General features: G+C 38.3%; 1 protein-coding gene across 2 annotated transcripts in view; it reads right to left on the bottom strand.

Annotated features, from left to right (window-relative positions):
* Nucleotides 1-718: 718 nt before the first annotated feature.
* The window catches only part of grid1a (glutamate receptor, ionotropic, delta 1a), a 367,672-nt gene continuing 349,933 nt past the window's right edge, over nt 719-18,457 (bottom strand). Inside the window, exons 13-17 of one of the 2 annotated variants that reach the window (XM_056238894.1) lie at nt 12,183-12,378; nt 7,718-7,884; nt 6,380-6,620; nt 3,230-3,365; nt 719-1,462 (exon numbers count right to left, since the gene is read on the bottom strand). In XM_056238894.1, coding sequence (XP_056094869.1) covers nt 1,074-1,462; nt 3,230-3,365; nt 6,380-6,620; nt 7,718-7,884; nt 12,183-12,378 — 1,129 coding nt within the window. In that variant the 3' untranslated portion in view covers nt 719-1,073. The remainder of the gene's footprint in view (nt 1,463-3,229; nt 3,366-6,379; nt 6,621-7,717; nt 7,885-12,182; nt 12,379-18,457) is intronic. The other variant, XM_056238895.1, reaches the window with a different exon arrangement.

Below are 18,457 nucleotides of genomic sequence, written 5' to 3'. Positions count from 1 at the left end.
GACCTATTAGCCTGCACCATCTAGAGTTTCATGCCAGAACTCTGTATTTAAATGTTAGTTGAACTGAACCTTATTCAATTTTAAGCGATACTCATACCAAAAGTGGATATTTATTTTTAACCTAAAGAATCTCAGAACACCACTGTGATTTTCCTTCAACATGTTAAGATTATTACCATACTGGTTTCAGGAACAGAATAAAGAAAGATTTGTATATTCTTAAAATGTTCTACTAAAGAGAAGCAACATAACTGAGAGAGAAAAATTAACATATCAATATCAACTGTGTATTTAGAGTACACTTTTAAAAGACTTGAATGTAGCCATTACAAATGAGTATGTAGAATTTCAGGTACATACAATGTACATATGTCTCCCTTTTAGAACGTATCTGTTATAAAGGTGAGCGTCTTGTACACTGGAGTCTACAGATGGTTTTGTACACATGGCTGTCAAAGGCTAAGACAGCTTCAGTCTCTATACATACTCTAAGAGTATGAAGAGATTCTACAAAAACTTTGTTCCCTGGGATCTAACGTCACGCGGACGATGCCTTCACAAACCTGCAGTTTCACTGATTCGTTTCTCTTTAAAGCTTCCTTTATATTAAACAAAAACTTACACGATCAAAATATTTACAGACTGTTTTTGTTTTCTCCCCATCTTTTCTACTTTAAATTAAAAAAAAAAACTTTAAACATGGCACTTAGAAAACATCCACAAGGAATTCTCAATTTTATTTTAGAACAAAATTTACAAAGCCATTCAAACAGTCTGTATGTTATGTAATTACGTCTTTTAAACTCAACTTCAAAAAAATCATGAATATTCAAAATACACTTTGACTTCACTGCTGTCTCTCATTATATACAAATATGTACAGGCAAGGAAATTCAGCGTCTCACAGTCATAAGTATCTGTACTGAAAAAAAGAGATCTCCATATCTGTATGTATGTATGTAATTATATAAATGCAACCAGACCTGGTTCAAACTCAGTTTTTGTGATTGGCTGGTTGGCAGTCTTTAGAACGCTCTGACAGGTTGGTTCAAATAGAGGTCCCATGGCTTGGATCAATGGCTTCTGGGATGGGTCCCCCGGGCACTGCCTGGTAAGAGATGGGCATAGGTGTCTTTACGGGGCTCTGGCGGAAAAGGCCTCCGTTGGGCGCCCGGTGTTTGCAGCGCATGGAGGGCGGCAGAGTGGAACTGCTGAGAGGGAGGGGGAGGCTCCGTCCGGGCACGCGGCCGACCCCAGGACCCTCTTGGAGGAACGAAGTCACGGACAGGCCCCCACGGGGGAAATCTCTCATGGCTTCCTGGGAGCTCTGCTGTGGACGCATGCTGCCCATGTCCAGGGCAGAGATCTCCAGAGACTGACCTGGCAGCTGCTTGTGCACCAGATCGTCCTCCATCAGCCCACTCAAACGCTGGTGAACCTGCTCCAGATCCATCTCTTTGTCCTGGGAATGACAAAGAAACAGGCCGACTGAGACAGAGTCTAAGGTGAAGGAAAGATGAAAAGGTGGGAATTGATTTGTGGGGTGGAAGGCGGAAAGAAAATGAGAAATGACAAGCAAAAATTGGACGGACACTGAAGCAAAAACAGATGTGAATGAAAGGAACATGGAAGTGCATGCAATCTTTCAGAAAATAGCAGAAGGTGTTTTCCAAGGGCTCCAACAATCACATCAGCTCTGATTAATGATACCAATTACACAACGTACTACTGACAGCACGGAATAATCTCATAAAAATAAAATCAAATCCATCTCATCTCCCACCCGCTCCAGCAAGCAAAAGGTCTGAATGCTAAAACAGCTTCATATCTGAAAAGTTACGGAATGAAGAAAAAAAAATCAATGATGCAAATGAGAGTGTGTGCTGGGAAACATGGGCCATAAATTGAATTGCAAACACAAGCCCCGGCGCTTCAATGTTTTGGGCTTATTTCGGAGGAGCCATGAAAAAGGTATTTCTTCATTCTTTGATACGCACCGCCGTGAAATAGCTTCGGTCATGCGCCAGTGATGCCGTGGCGTGCCACTTAATGAAAGAATCAAGCCAACATTAACAGGCTGCTAACTGCTTACATTTTTTCCACACAGTTCTGATAGTCATTTAATTCTCCTACCATTTATCCTCCGTAGGAGAGTGAGGAGGGTGGACTCGATACTATGAAGCTTTCAGTAAACGCTGATAACCGTTACATCCAGGACTACTCTGTTAATCACTGTTCTTCTTCTCTGTTTAGTACAAGTCAGCTCAGTAATGCATCCTGTCCATTTCAATGGGATTGTTCACTCCAAAATGAAAATTGTCATCATTCACTCACCCTCTTGTCATTCCTGTATCACTTTCCTCCATCTTTGGAACACAAAAGAAGTTCATCATTGACTTTTTATTATATGGACAAAAGCAGGTTATAAAATGTCTTCTTTTGTGTTTCTAAGAAAGAAATTCATACTGGTTTAGAACGACATGACAGAGTAATCGAATTTTCACTTTTGGGCGAATCAGCTCTTTAACTCAATCGCAGAGGTCTACGGGGTCGATGCCAGCGGATCAGCTGTATAGTCTACAGTTTTGTACCATTTATGGGTAATTAGAGGTGTCACATTATGAGACTATGTTTCTGAGTCATAAGATCAATGAAGAGATAATTACTGTAGAGCTCATGAAGCTGTACTAGAAAGTCTGAATGTGCCACTAATTAAAAATGCATTAATTTGCCATTAAAATACGCCCAATTTGGGGCACTTACAGCTGTGACAAACAACACAACTGGAGGCCAATCTCTTTTTGGATTCCAGATTGCAATGTTTTGGGACATCGGTGTGGCGAGTGAATGGGTGATCTGATGGATGACAAACAGATGATGAGAATGCCGAGCGAAATGGAGAGGCGCACACAGTGGGATTCCTGTTAGTGCTGCTTTGGCAAAGAGATTCCATGAATAAAATAATCAGTCTCTAAACAGAAAGTACTTATTAATCCACCCAATATGGATGAATTAATCTCTCTGACTCTGCCTGGGTGTCTGTCATCAGTTAGTTCTCTATGCATGAGTGAGTCATAATTACCTCACCACCCACATCCACATATGTAATCTGATTTATCTAGAGTCCTAACCCGCTCCAGGAGAACGCATGTCCTTCCTCTAAATGACTTCATATTCTCAAGCCCTGTTCACCCCACTGACAGGTATCCCTGCTCAGGTCTCGGCTGACCTGTGTAAAAAGCCTGCGTGTCTTCCCAGTCTCTTTCTCTCTCTGGCCAAACGTCCCGTGCGCATCCTGCAGCAGTTGCAATTTCATTATATGCCAATGAGCCAGATGCCATCTCCAGAGTGCAGCCCTTAGTGTCCTGTATGAGACCATAGAGAACCTGTGACTACCTGGACATTGGCATATAATTGCAATAAGAAGACACAGAAGGGGGATATAAAACGTAAAATGTGTAAAGTTGGTTATTGTGTGGTTCTTATTGCTTGCCAGAGCTCCAATCACTCCCTTCGTACAGTGTATATCGTAAACTAAAAACAAAACCATACATAAAAGAAACACTCAAATTGTACAGGCATATGGCAGACTGAACACCTTAAAGCGAGAACAAGAAGTCGGTGAAAGCAATATAGTCTGAAAGCCAGTAAACGTTCTTATCTCTTTATGTGGTACTAATTCAAATCCAGTCAAATTTCAAGCAGTTGACAAATGGTAGTCATAATACTGAAGTCTGATCGCTATTATTCAACAATGTCTGCAAAATGTTATATTATGTTATTGATAACCAACATATGTGGTTTATGAGCTGTTGCTCTCGCCAACGTGCTTGCCTCAACTCAAGATATCACCAAAGGGAAAGGAGAGAAGGAGAGGAGACAAGGACAGAAGAGTAACTGCAGAACACTTGAACAAAAGTCAATCAGTCACTGGCTTTCTCATTGCACACACTTTAGTTTAGGGATCCAGGTACAACCTTTGCCTAACAACCTAGCTGAAGCAGCAGAAGACATAGAATTGACTGATCTCGCAAATTGGGGATGTTTGTATGCAGAAAGTTACTTGGAAACATAATTTTAAATAATAGAACTAAATAAGTAGTTGCCCATAACAAAGAGCTAATGGATTTGAATACAAAAGCTATCATATACACTTAAAGGGACAGTACATCCCAAAAAAGAAAATTCTCTGATCATTTTCTGTGGTTCCAAGCTCGTATGATTTGTGTGGAACACAAAAGAAAATATTTTGAAGGATGTTTTAGCAGTTTAATCCATTAAAAAGTCACCGGGAACCCAACATTTAAAGCTACAAAATGGCCATGGACAAGTAGCGTGAAATTATTATTATTTATTATTATTTTTGTACATCTTGTGACCAAAACAGCATGATATTTGTGGTTGAATCATATGGATTAATTTCACGCTATTTTAATGTAGTTTATGAAGGTTGAAAGTTTTGAGTCCCGTTGACGTTTACAATAGAGACAACTGCCTTTTGAGATTGTAGTTGTCGTAGTATAGATTTTCTAATGCCCTGTCAACACCTGAGGCTATCTTCATGGCAAAAAAATGAAAACCAAACAAAAAGAAAAGTACAGCAGTTAAGATTATATTGGATGTTTTACAGTTACATAAGATAAAAAAATCTAAAACCTTTCCTGGTAAAATCTTACTAACTCCTTAAAGGGATACTCCACCGTTTTTTTCATATTAAACTATGTTATTCCCTTAACTAAGACGAGTTGATACATACCTCTCTCGTCTCAGTGCGTGCACTAAATCGCTCTGTCTTGCGGTGAAACTTTGTTAGCACTTAGCTTAGCCCAGTTCATTCATTAGGATCCAAGCAGAGAAGCGACCAAACACCTCCACGTTTTCCCTATTTAAATACAGTTACACGAGTAGTGTAACTCGACCAAGAATGGTGACACAAAATAAACTGTAGCAAGTGCTTGGGAGCACTTCGACTCGGCGCAGTAATATCATCACTCGTGAAAAATCCTCTCCCCCTCTCCCTCTCCAGAGTGATGATATTACTGCGCCGAGTCGAAGTGCTCCCAAGCACTTGCTTTGGTATTCCGCCATACATTATAGTTATCCACTTTACACGCTTAGAAAAGCACAACGTTTTATTTTGTGTCACCATTCTTGGTCGAGTTACACTACTAGTGTAACTGTATTTAAATAGGGAAAACGTGGAGGTGTTTGGTCGCTTCTCTGCTTGGATCCTAATGAATGAACTGGGCTAAGCTAAGTGCTATCAAAGTTTCACCGCAAGACAGAGCGATTTAGTGCACGCACTGAGACGAGAGAGGTATGTATCAACTCGTCTTAGTTAAGGGAATAACAGTTTAATATGAAAAACCGGTGGAGTATCCCTTTAAGGGAACTTACAGCATAAAAATGTTGTCTACTTGCATTAAAAGAGGGGCAGTCCAATAAAATATGTAAAATGGAAAGGGAGGGGGGGTCTTCAAGTGATCAAGTGATCGAAACAAGTGATCTCATGTTATCATATGCATATGTAAAATAACGCGATCATCAACATTAAACAGCATTTAAATCAAAACTGCCTAATGTTAAAGAATGAAATGTTGACCCAGGAAGTTGTATAGGACTGTGAAGCTTTATTGTGAAGGTGTTGATGGATTCAATCTACACCATCTATGTTTTAATCATCGTTCTGAATCTGATCCAGGCTTAGACAAAAACATGATTTTCTCAGCTTTTTTCTCAAAATGTTGCTTTTTTATGAAACTTGCCCACATTCCCAAGTGTTGAATTTTGAATCATGATTTTTTTTGTTTAAAAGAAGAGGGTCTGTTTTTTCTTTTGTTATATTGCATGTTTAGATATTCATACAACAAAATATTCTGGGGGCCATGCAAGTTTTGTGAAAATGATCAAAAACGGCAAGTTGGTGGCTAGCAAATTTTTAAAAACACGCTGGCGGAGAAAGAGTTAAAAATAAATGTTTAGACTTTAAAAATTCTCCACAGTATCTTTTGTGTTCCATGAAAGAAAGTAATTCATACGGGTTTGGAATGACATTAGGGTGAGTTTTCATATTTGGGTGAACTATCCCTATAAATAATCAATTATTTAATCTGTTTTTTTTTTCTAGGTGTTTTGTGCTTTTTTGAGTGACTCCCTCCCCCTTCACCCTTCCCTCTTGCCTTCTCTTTGGCAACACTTCAGCAAATGGGAGGCAGTAAGTTCTTGATGGTCACACCTATAGCTGGGTGTACTGGAGCTCGACTAAATCAGGGCTTGCATCAGTGGCGTCTGGATCCATAAAGTAGAGTGTGGCAGTGGCTGTACAGTCCTGGGCGCGGTGGGCAGGGGTTGGCCGTAGTTTGGCCGCCTGTGGGGTCACCTCTTTGGGCTGTGCCCGTTGGCAGCGTGGCCCGTTCCACCAAGACTCTAGAGCGGCCACCAGGCAGGCCAGCAGCAGCCCCGCTGCTAGGATGCAGAAGACCCCAGCGAAGCTGTGCAGTCTCAGGGCACGGCCCTCCGGCTGAGGCTCCACGTGCTTGTCCAGGTCGCAGCGACCTTTCCGAGGCCACCACTTCTGCTTTAGAATGTCAAGGTCTCCTTTCTCCTGCAGGTCAAGGATCCTGAAGAGAAAAGGAAAGTATCTTGTTATGAGAATCGTGGCATGAATCTGTAATTGCTTTCATTTTGCCTTATATATTGCTTTGCTGAACACTTTATTAGCAAGAGGACAAAGAAAATGAAGCTCTGAAAAATATACATATGACTGAAAGGGGATAATGAGTCAGATATTGCATTCAGTGGTCAAGAAAAATGACAACTTGGAACAATTGATGGACACATAGTACTTCTGGTTTCCGATTGTCTCTTCAAATAAAAGGCAGAGATACAAGGTCAGATAGTGTTAACAAAACACTGAAAAAAATTACTTCAGCAGTGGCAATGAACATTTGGTCTTCTATTACAGTCTTATAAATTAGCTTTATCTTTATTCATTGAGAAGTTTTCTTCTAAGGTTTTTCATTTAAATGCAGCAGACGTTCAGAAAGAGAATGTATTTGTAAAGAATCCAGAGCAAAAGGTCAATAACTATTGATAGAAAAGAAAATGTCAAAGGTTGAAAAATGAAGTCTGTTCAACTGCAATCATCCTGGGTATTAATTTAAAATGTGCTTGATTCTAATTCCCCATAACAGACCGGCAGGTGATTGTAGATGATCCTTCATGAAAATGCATTTCAAGGCCTTGATGTTCCTGATATGTGCATTATTAATTGCCGGCGAGCTTACCCCCCTAAAGCTAATTAGTATGTGAGCAGAGCGTCGGTACGAGCTGAAAATATGAATGCAAATGATAGTCAAACAAATGAAGGGCTGCAGGGTGAGGTGCTTTAGAGCCAGTGGAGAGAAGAAAGGATGGGTGGGAATGAAGATAAATGTAACAAAGAGCAGTAACTGGTGAATCAACACGATTCATGGGTTCTCCGGCAAGACTGCGTCTGCCAAGGAAATAAATGTAATGTAAATGAGAGAAAGGACAGATGATGAAAGAAAAGGGTAAACAATCCATCACAGTCAGGCACTGTGATGTTTGCGAAGCTTTGGAGCTTGATATTGACTTGAAATGATTGAAACGATGGTGTCTATCCTTCAGCTAGTTTAACGACTTGTATCGTTCTTTGTGATCATATTGCACATATACACTGAAAGGAAGTGCTCACTTCTGCGAGAAGAGATCTCTGTAGGGGCTGCCGTGCTGCAGAGCCAGGCCATATCCTTTGCTGCTCATGCTGTTTCCTGTGACCACCAGCGTACAATCGTCATCTGTCAGAGCTGCATACTCTAACACTGCCAAGTCCCACAGGAAGGCGTATGGATCCCGCTTCACCTGAGAAACCAAACACATGCATGGTACAGTGTTTCATTTGCCCATTTATGGCAGAACATCATGGCATAAATATTTGTGGTTTTGATAATAGTAACGTAAACACAGCCTAAGGTTTTCCTGAGATGGAGAGCTTCTTCTTTTAGTCGCTCAGTTCTTGTCAGACAGGTCACAGACATCATTCAAAATGAAAGATGTTTATTTTTCACTGAAAGTCATGAGATGGCTTTGAACTTGTTTCTTCTCTGGAAACTAGCCACCCCCGCTTTCTTTTTCAAGAGATTATCTCTCTCTCTCTCTCTCTCTTCTCTCTCTCTCTCTCGGGAAAATGGCTTTCCCCCACCACACTAAATAAAGCAGCACAAGCGTCCGCTTTCCTTTCTGTCTCTTTTAAACTCAGGCGAAGCCACACAGTTATGACAAGTACACAGAAAAAAATGGATGTCAAAGAAGAAATGACAAAGAAGCTATCGTCCCCTGGCTCTTCCAAATAAATATGAAATTTTCCCTATACCTTTGTAAAGTACTACAAATACCTGTCACTGGCTGAAATGATATTTACTGTTTGGCTTTCAAGTGTACATCTATTAGTCGGATTTTCATACTCTCAACCTATTAAAGCATTGATTAAAAAACAAATCAAACGTATACAAGTTTCCGGTTTGGAGAATGTGCATCAGTTAAACAAAGACAATAACTTCTAAAAGACAGGATGAAGGGACACAGACATGCAGTAGGAATAACTAAACCAGTTGTTTATCGGGTTTATATGAGATCCTATGGGTACATTTATTATATGGTCACATTAAAACTCTCTTTGAACTCCAACACCACTCCCACACCCCCACCATGATACAAACCATGACACATTTTTCCCAGGGTTCTGATGAATAAAAAGTAAAAAAAGAGAAAAGAACAGCATTCATGTAAAACAGAAATCTTTTGTAACGTTAAATGTCTTTACTGTCACTTTTAATCAATTTAATGAATCCTTACTGAATAAAATCGGGTTCGTGGTAAGGCTAACCAAATTTTAAATTGCTTTGATCACCCACTTTATGGGGAGTTTAATTTGCTCCCCTCAGGTCGCCGTTTTAGGCTACCCATGTTACGAACCAGGCGTGCCAGGGATTCCTTTATTCCTGTGGCTATCAGGAACCTGAACTCACTTAGGTGATATCTTATGATTTTTATTTATTTATTTATGTCATTATTCATTATGATATACTGATCTGTGTATTGCATTGCTTTTTTGTCATTGGTTCGAGGAAGGAGTGTCTCCATTGACTGATGTGTTGGTGTGTGTTTTGTGTTGTGTGTATTATGCTGCTGGCATCTGGTGGTGCTTTTATTCTGTGTTTGTTTTTTAGATCCTGCTGCACACTAAATTTCCTTTCTAAGGATAAATAAAGTAGAACTGAACTAAAAGCCTGTTCACACCAAGGATGTTAATGAAAACGATAAAGGCTAGGGAAAAAAATATTGTTTCGAAACATTTTTTTTTTTTACCAGCTGATGCATGATAAAAATATTGACAGCCAATCAGAATCCATCTTGCTTTAAAGATGACATACTATTTTTTTTTAAATTATTACTAATGAAAAAGTCCCTTGGTTGTGGCCTCATTTTCGCCACATAAAATGATCATGATTTCTTAGGGGAAAAAAATATATATATACAGTATATATGGAATAATTCGTATGTGATGCATGTGTATGTACTCCTGGACATTTTTAACAAACACATTAAACTAGTGAAGGTGAAAGAATTTATTTTTTAGTCCACAGGGACTAAACACTTGTACTGTATATGTGAATCTTTTGGGCAATTACTGGAAGTTAATCACTTCAGCATGGATGGCCTGACATAGTATTATTCAGCACCATCCAAAGTGCTGGGTTGCAGACATACTATTTCTCTGTGTCTTATCGCTTTTCATTATTCTGCTTAATAAATTAGTTCTGAGCCTGCTGAATTGTTAGCTTAATAGCCAGTTATGAAAAAAGATTCATGGTTTTGGCTATGTCTCCTGTAAAAAGCATGCCAGTGGATATGTGATATCTGTAACAATAAGACGAGCTGTGAAATTTAATAGCTGCGATTTTTATCAAAGTTTTATCAAAGAGTTTGAAGTGGATATCAAGTTTCTTAAAGATTCTCATGGCATCAGCCACAGTTTAAATACAAAGTGACTTTGAAAGTTTTACCAAACAAGCATAAATACATGAATGGATTCAGCAGCATTTGAATTGTAATTTTTATGGCTCACACAATATGGAGGGATATTACATTATCTGAGCCATGAATATTTATCTTGATAGTCTAAAGCTGTTTCCTCATGTTTTCTGTCAGACTTGTATGCGAGATGCCAGAATCATCCTGTTACGAACCTAAACAGACTGCATTTTACTGATTGCTCTTTCTGTGCTCTGTGATACATGCTTTGGATTACAAAGAGCCACCGATAACCAGCCAGCATCAGGCACATGGTAGTGCACAGAAAAGCTTGTGCCAGCACAAAACTTCAGCACCACAGACAGCTCTTACCAATCACTACACAGCTAAATTCAGCACCACGGACAGCTCTCCACTCTGTCAAACAGGGCTGGGGCTGATTTGAAAGGATTGAGCTGTTCCAGTTTAAACCTGCAGTCCGCAGTTTTTCCTCTTTGTCACCATCTCTGTTCGAAATCTGCAATTGCAGTTATTCACGGAATTATCAACTTTACGTGAGTTGTGCCTCGACACGGCACAGCGCGGATTAACACAATGTTTGAGGAGAGTGTGCAGCTGTCAGTCGCCACGCTGGTGTGGATACTGGCATTCAGAATCACAGATTATTCTTTTTGGAAGTATGACCAACATAATAATTTTCACCGGAAAATGTCATCTGAACAAGTAAGAAACATCCACTTTTGTTCGGGTTCTGACCAACTAAGGGGAAATCTAACAATCGCTTATCATATCATGTAAAACCGTGCAAATTATACTTTGTTCTCAAATTGTTAATGTTCAACGTCAGCATTGCGAGACTACATGTAATGTCCTTCCGATATCTATCCTTGTTTTCGCATGGGTCCGGTTGCAGTCTCTTTTTTTCTGTAGCCACTCCGAAGTCCGAACGAAGTCTTTTGCATTTTACAGCGGGTGAATCTGTTGTCACTGGTGATTGTCTTTTGAACCTTTCTGGATCCGCCATCAAATTGATAAGTTTAATTATATCATGTGCTGTGAGAAAAGGCTATAAATCTCCACCTCCAACATCCTCACGCAATATAGCTTATACTAGCCGAGACTCCTTCTTTATGTGTACAGATGTGACGTAATGACGCAAAGACATCCTCGAATCTCCCGTGGAAATCCACCAGTACCACTGGAATTAAACACATTATTACAAGCTTACCGTTTTGAATCGAGTTAAGGCAAGCAGAGAGTTTTGAACACTGGCTGCTTATGTATTTGCTCAACAAATTATTTTGGATAATTTTGAACCCAAAAAAGCTACGGACTGCAGCTTTAATAATAGCTTCTCTTATCCTCTGTTTCAGGTCCTGTTTAATGCTATATACAATAACTGAACATATATGCAGACATGCAATTTTTACCTGGTTAGTTGAACTGATTAATCCAATGATTGGTTTTCTCACATTTCTAAAATTATTAAATCTACTGTTAAGTATGGCAGACCTATTTTTCTGACAGTAAGAAAACCAAATTTGCATGTAAATGTATTTGTTTTATTTTATGTCTTTGAAAGCAACAGTTATCTTTATAATATCAGTCAGCAAGATTTTCTAAATGTTTTTGAAAGAAGTCTCTCATGTTTGCCAAGGCTGGTTTATTTGATCAAAGATAAAGTGAACACAGTTATATTGTGAAATATTATTAGAACTGCTTTCTATTTGAATATTAAAATGTAGTTTACTCCTTTTCAGCATCATTACTCCAGTCTTCAGAGTCACATGATCCTCCAGAAATCATTCTAATATGCTGATCTGGAGCTCGAGAAACATTTCTTCCTTTTATCAATGAAAACATTTATTGAAAACATATGTGCTGCTTAATATTTTTGTGGAAACTGTGATACATATTTTTTACAAACATAAAGTTCAAAAGAACATAAATTATTTGAAATACAAATCTTTTGCAACATTATAAATGTCTTTCTATTGGGTCTGTACAAATGAAAATACATAGATGCCTTGATATTTAGGGGTTGTTGGCATCATAATGTTGGATTAGGCAACATATGTGGAATCTTTACATCATCTGTAAGTAACATGACTGTGTGTGTCTGATACCTTGCGGATGCCTTCAGCAGGAGAGATCACAGAGTTGTCCTGTCCCTGATTTTTATTGATAGTTCTCCACAGCTCGGAGAAAGTGCTGTCTTGCTCCAGGGGGTTCGTGCCCTTCACCCTGAAATACTCGAACACAGCAGACTCTCTCACCGTTCCGTAGCTCAGTTCTGTCTGCTTGGAAAGGTCTTGAAATGTTCTGAATTGAGAAGAAAATTAAGAAAATATATACCAAGCACATATTCCTCAAAATGCATTATATTAAATTAAAAATAAAACAAAACCAGATATAATAACAAAATGTAGAAGAATACAATTTTATAAGGATACAAATTTAAATATTTACAATATTTAATTAATATGCTGTATGTCTTGAATTATTGACGCCTGATGTTCAGAATGTGCAAGATAAATTGCCACTGTGTTCACAGGTGCCGGATGATTTTAGTGTTTAAACAATCTAGAGGTCTATAATATGCCTCAAACAACAACATAAAAAGCTGTTAATGGTACATTTCACAACCTGCCTAAACAGTGTGAAAGGAGCATCAAACAATTAAAATCACACTCTCGTTGGAACCAAACATTTGAGCATATCATATGGTGCTTTGCAGTCAACTGAATAACATGGAAGTAATATTGAACACACAAAGATTATTTTATTTCACTTTATACTTTCTTGCTGTCTAAGAATTAAAGCAAAGCTTTATTGGCATGAGCGTAAAGTTTTAAACATTTCCAAACATACCTCATACTAGTTTAGAAACTAAATGAAATGATATGAAATAAATCACAATTAATGGAATGGAATAGTAAAATGAAAAGTCCTACTATTAGCTGCAACAGAGGCAGTTTATTCCAAAATGATTTTTTGATTGTATCATTGTCTAGTTTAAAGCTGCAGTCTGCAGTTTTTCCTCTTTGTCGCCATCTCTGTTCGAAATCTGCAATTGCAGTTATTCGCAGAATTATCAATTTTACGTGAGTTGTACTTCGACACCCTCGACACGGCACAGCGCGGATGAACACAATGTTTGAGGAGAGTGTGCAGCTGTCAGTCACCGCGCCAGTGTGGATACTGGCATTCAGAATCACAGATTATTCTTTTTGGAAGTATGACCAACATAATAACTTCACCGGAAAATGTCATCTGAACTAGTAAGAAACACCCACTTTTGTTCTGGTTCTGATATTGCAGTAAATCTAACAATCGTTTATAAGTTATCATATCACGCAAAACCGTGCAAATTATACTTTGTTCTCAAATTGTTAATGTTAACAACGTCAGCATTGCGTGACTACATGTAATGTCCTTCCGATATGTATCCTTGTTTTCGCATGGTCCGGTTGCAGTCTCTTTTTTTCTGTAGCCACTCCGAAGTCCGAACGAAGTCTTTAGCATTTTACAGCGGGTGAATCTGTTGTCACTGGTGATCGTCGTTTAAACTTTCTGGATCCGCCATCAAATTGATAAGTTTAATTATATCAAGTGCTGCGAGAAAAGGCTATAAATCTCCACCTCCAACATCCTCACACGCAATATAGCTTATACTAGCCGGGACTCCTTCTTTATGTGTACAGATGTGACGTAATGACGCAAAGACATGCTCGAATCTCCCGCGGAAATCCACCAGTACCACTGGAATTAAACACATTATTACAAGCTTACTGTTTTGAATCGAGCTAAGCCAAGCAGAGAGTTTTGAACACTGGCTGCTTATGTATTTTATCAAATATGTAGTTGGGATAATTTTTAACCCCCAAAAAGCTACGGACTGCAGCTTTAAGGAAGTTTTAGAATATATCTGAGGTGTGTCTACTGACTACATTCAAAATATGCTAAAATTCTCTGAAAACCCCTCCAAAAACATTAAATTAAGTGGATTATAACCCGGGTGACATGTCCTTCACCTATGATACAATTTCTCTCAAATGCGCTCATGAATCACAGAGGTGTGAGGTCGAGCTACTGACACGTTGCATTTCAATTGGGTAATATGGGGGTTAATGAAAGACCCTTATCTAACACTACCATTACCGCTTGAACTGGCCCTCTATGTACCAATCTACAGCATGGAGATCTTTGGCTGGTTTACATCTGCAACAATACTCTTTACTCCAGATTACAACAATGAAATAGCTCATCCAACAATCAATCCCTAATGTAAAAGCAGACAAGCCACAACACTTAAACTGTCACACGTAATGAATGAATGCATAAACATGATGTATTCATTAATTATTTGAATTATTTGGAGGAAAAGAATACCCCAATGACAAAATACAGTTCTAAATGAGTTTGCAGTTCACAGCTGCTGCCTTCCATCTGCAACTTCCGATGTCATGCAGTCCATGTGTGATGTTTTTAGGGCAGCCGGCTGCTCTTCCCTCTTGCGTAATGACACTGTGTTGCTTCTCCTTCTGGTTTTAGTGGGAAGCGATTTCATGTTGAGATAAGCATCTTCCATCACCCTTGACAAGCCTATTTAACAGGACTGAGGACTCATACAATTTTCTTGCAGATTCAATGAGTCGAATTGTTAATCTTGAGAAGATAAATCAGAACAATTAATCAGTTTAATTATAGTGGTACTGCCACATCTGGAGGGGAGAAAAAACAACAACTGTGGAAATGTTACGCATTGAGTCATCTCGTTATTTATGATATAGTCATATATACTCCCAAACCCAGCTGAGCAGCTTTTGAAATGGAAAATATAGCAGTTCTGAAATTGAAATTTATTTGGGAAAGCTGTGACAAAGCAGTTATTTTTTCCCATTTAATTTTCATATTGTTTTTGAAAGAAATGAATACTCAGCAAGGACACATTAAACTGATCAAAAGTGACAGTAAAGACATTTATAATGTTACAGATGATTTCTATTTTATTCAAATATATTGTATTGAAATATAGATATCAATATTTCACAATATTACTGTTTTGTATCAAATAAATGCAGTCTTGGTGAGCAGAAGAGACTTCTTTAAAAACATTTTAAAAATCGTACTAACCTCAAACTTTTAACAGAATTGTACACCAAGTCTTTAGAAAATGTTTTTAATTTCTAGATTTTTTTTATTTTATTTTTATTTAAAAACAATGTGCTTGTGTCACGCCATCCTTTTGTCTGTATCATTGAGCCAAGTTTGGTCTCGGACCTAATTTGACCCACATGTGGACAGATGAACCATCATTATACTGAGATGAGATACTGTTTGCTCTTGATTCACATTATAGGGTTAAGTTGACTAAAACATGGACTGATCAACATTATTAATCACTATATTTAACAAAGTTGTTTAAATAAACCACCTTGGTGCCATCATTACTTTCGTAACTGGTTTACTCAATTACCTCAGTTTCTGTAATCCATTTCTATTTCAGTTTAAGTTCCTGTTTTCCACTGGTTCTTGCTCAAGCAGAATTAAATGTATGGTCTGCCTACTGTGAAAATAGTAGAGATGGCATGTATGTATAGTATGAGGTAACAGTCTCCATTGTGCTAATATGGTTTGTGGATGTTCTAAAAATAAAAAACTGCTTGTATAAAAGTCCAGGTAATGAACAAATGACCTGAACGAAACCTGAAAGAATTACTTCTAAAAAATAAAAATAAATAATGTGGTAAAAACCATGCATGCAATTATGACCCATGATCCATGTGCTACTATAGACAACACACTTCACCACACCACACTTAGTGAGAGCCTTCAGCAAGGAATGAGTAATAAGCTGTTAACACAAGATGTGTTCTTGCATTCAAAAACAGCTAGACAGAGTGGAAATGAAAACAACAGAATGAATGCAGGGGTCTCCAGATGTGTGTTTTTAACTTGACACACTGTTGTAAAAATTTGCTCATGGTGTGAGATGCTGAAAAAAACATGGCCAGATGTCCAAAAAAGATGGCCAGAGATGTGCATCTGACACGTTTATGCAATGGGGGGAAAAAATCCATTGACTCAATCAATAGCTTATTTTTAATCTTCAATCAATTGAATAAACTTTTATTTGATATTGATATGTGTAATATAAAATAAATGATTAAACAAATATCTTAAAAATAACCACATGTATAAATAATACATGTAGTGTTTTAAAAATGATTTTGTCTAAGCAGATATTGGTATGATTAATTGCATAATAAATTTGATCAATTAATTAGCAAATTATGTCAAATGTTTAATTGACTGACAGTCCTAAAATGTAATGAATTTTCCAAGGGTACCTAGCAGGTAAATACAAACTCCATGCCTCTGAGTTTCTTTCAGCAGGACATATCAATAGAGGTGCTCTAAAAAGCTATTATTAGCTGTAATGGGGAAAATAATTTTATGAGATCCATTATCTTGTTTTTGTTGTGTATGAGGATGTTCTAGATGCCCTACATCCAACAAAGAATGGGAAAATTGAGCTGTATTAAACTCCACTCAGGCAGGCTTATGTTTTGAAGCCCCCAAAAATTCCAATTTAACTGGATGGGTGACTAAATGCTCACAAAATAGTTTACAAACAATTTACAAACAAACTGCAAAAGAGTAGACCTACATTTTCTACACAAAATGGCATATTCAATGATCTGTTTTATAGCAAACAGATTCAACACAGCAGAGTCAAGTGACTCAAATAGTCCCATAACCGGCCAATCAGCAGCCATTCCACCAGCCAATCACAGCCCACTGACAGAGTGAAGCCAAGCATTTGGGGACCTCAGGACCGAACACAACATTTGTCAAGCTTGAATCCCATTTTTACATCTAAGGCTGGTGAGAGATATGAAAGACTCCCAGTGGACTCCCAGCGTGCTAACGATAGCGTATCATGCACCAGCAGGGCTGTCTGATTTTAATAACAGTTACAAACAAGGTGATTAGCACAACCATAGCAGCTGTGGATGCTGCCACTGAGAGACGGAGGGAATAAACCCCCAGAGCCTCACACACACTCACAGGAGCTTGAATGAGAAATGTGACGGCAGCAAACTCTCCATTAATGCTCCAAAGCAGAACCTTTGGGCAAACGGTTTTAAGGCATTTTGCCACTGAACTAACAGGTCCGCCAGGAGTATGAAGTCCGAATTCAGAGGGACAGAATGCATTAAGCTTCTCCCACCTTGGGTTTTCAGCTGGGCTGAGAGGGCTGAATTCAATGAGCAGGCAGATAACATTTACAGAGGCAGGAGAAAACTATTTGCACATCAGGTATAGGGCATTACCAGTTCATATAAGACAACTCTCACAGTCAAAGAAGAGGGAGGTTTTAAAGCAGAAAGAGCATTTATTTCTGCTCTGACAACGCAATTATCCTTCTGTAGCGAGGGAACGAAAGGAATCACTCCAGCTCTTTTGTGACACATTGCTTGTGCTATCTGACAGTTGTACACTGTGAATGTATATATTTATTTATTTTATTTTATCTATACAGTATAAATAAATAAAAAAGACCTGTGTGTTTATAACAACAAGTGCATTATAGTTCTCTGAATTGAGAGTTGCCAGCATTGACAAAACCTGCACAACACATGAAAGGAGAAGAAAAAGGTTCTGGCATCTACAGAAAGAGAAAAAATAAAAGAAAGGATTTTAATATGAGGCGACCTTTCGTGGAATTTATGGAGAATGTCAGGAACTGTGAGCTCCCTGCTGGGAAGTGAAGGGCCAACGTGATCTCTAAGAAACAGCCAGCATGCTGAGATTTCAGATTTAATTTGAAGAAATAGGATGCATTTAGCAGACTCACAGTATTACTTCTTTCAATTTTAGACCTACTTTCTCAACACCTCAAAAACAGAGGTTCACTGTTTTGCAACAACTGCCAAACTGCATCAGTGTCAACTAGTCGTTTCCCCTTCAAATGAATAAATTGTTGATGACAACATAACTGTCATTATGCAAAGGTAAATATAAAATATAATTGTATTCAAAAAGCATGTATTAGGTAAACCACACTGCAAACACCTGAGATGAGCATTTTCACATACAAGCCTAAATTTTCATGGATCACAGCCCCCAAAATATTATAGCTGTAATGCACTAAATAACTTTTGCCTAAATCTTTACAGTCTGAACGATTCAACGCTAGTTGCCAAAAGTCAGAGCCAGTCTGCAGATTTGAGTAGACAGATTTCGCACATTGTATCATGGGCTTCGGACTATGATTCCGTCCACAGGATATCAAACATGTTTGATATTTTGAGCTGATTTCAGAACAAATATTGTTTTCATTCATCATGTATCTCCTAGCAACGAGGTGCATGTTTCTGTGTGAGCTAGTTTG

This window comes from Rhinichthys klamathensis, unplaced genomic scaffold (genome assembly GCF_029890125.1).
Source record: "Rhinichthys klamathensis goyatoka isolate OS25496 unplaced genomic scaffold, OSU_Roscu_1.1 h1tg000547l_1, whole genome shotgun sequence".
NCBI classification, from domain to species: Eukaryota; Metazoa; Chordata; class Actinopteri; order Cypriniformes; family Leuciscidae; genus Rhinichthys; species Rhinichthys klamathensis.
The sequence above is the reverse complement of the archived record's forward strand: the minus strand, read 5'-3'. Positions and strand labels throughout refer to the sequence as shown.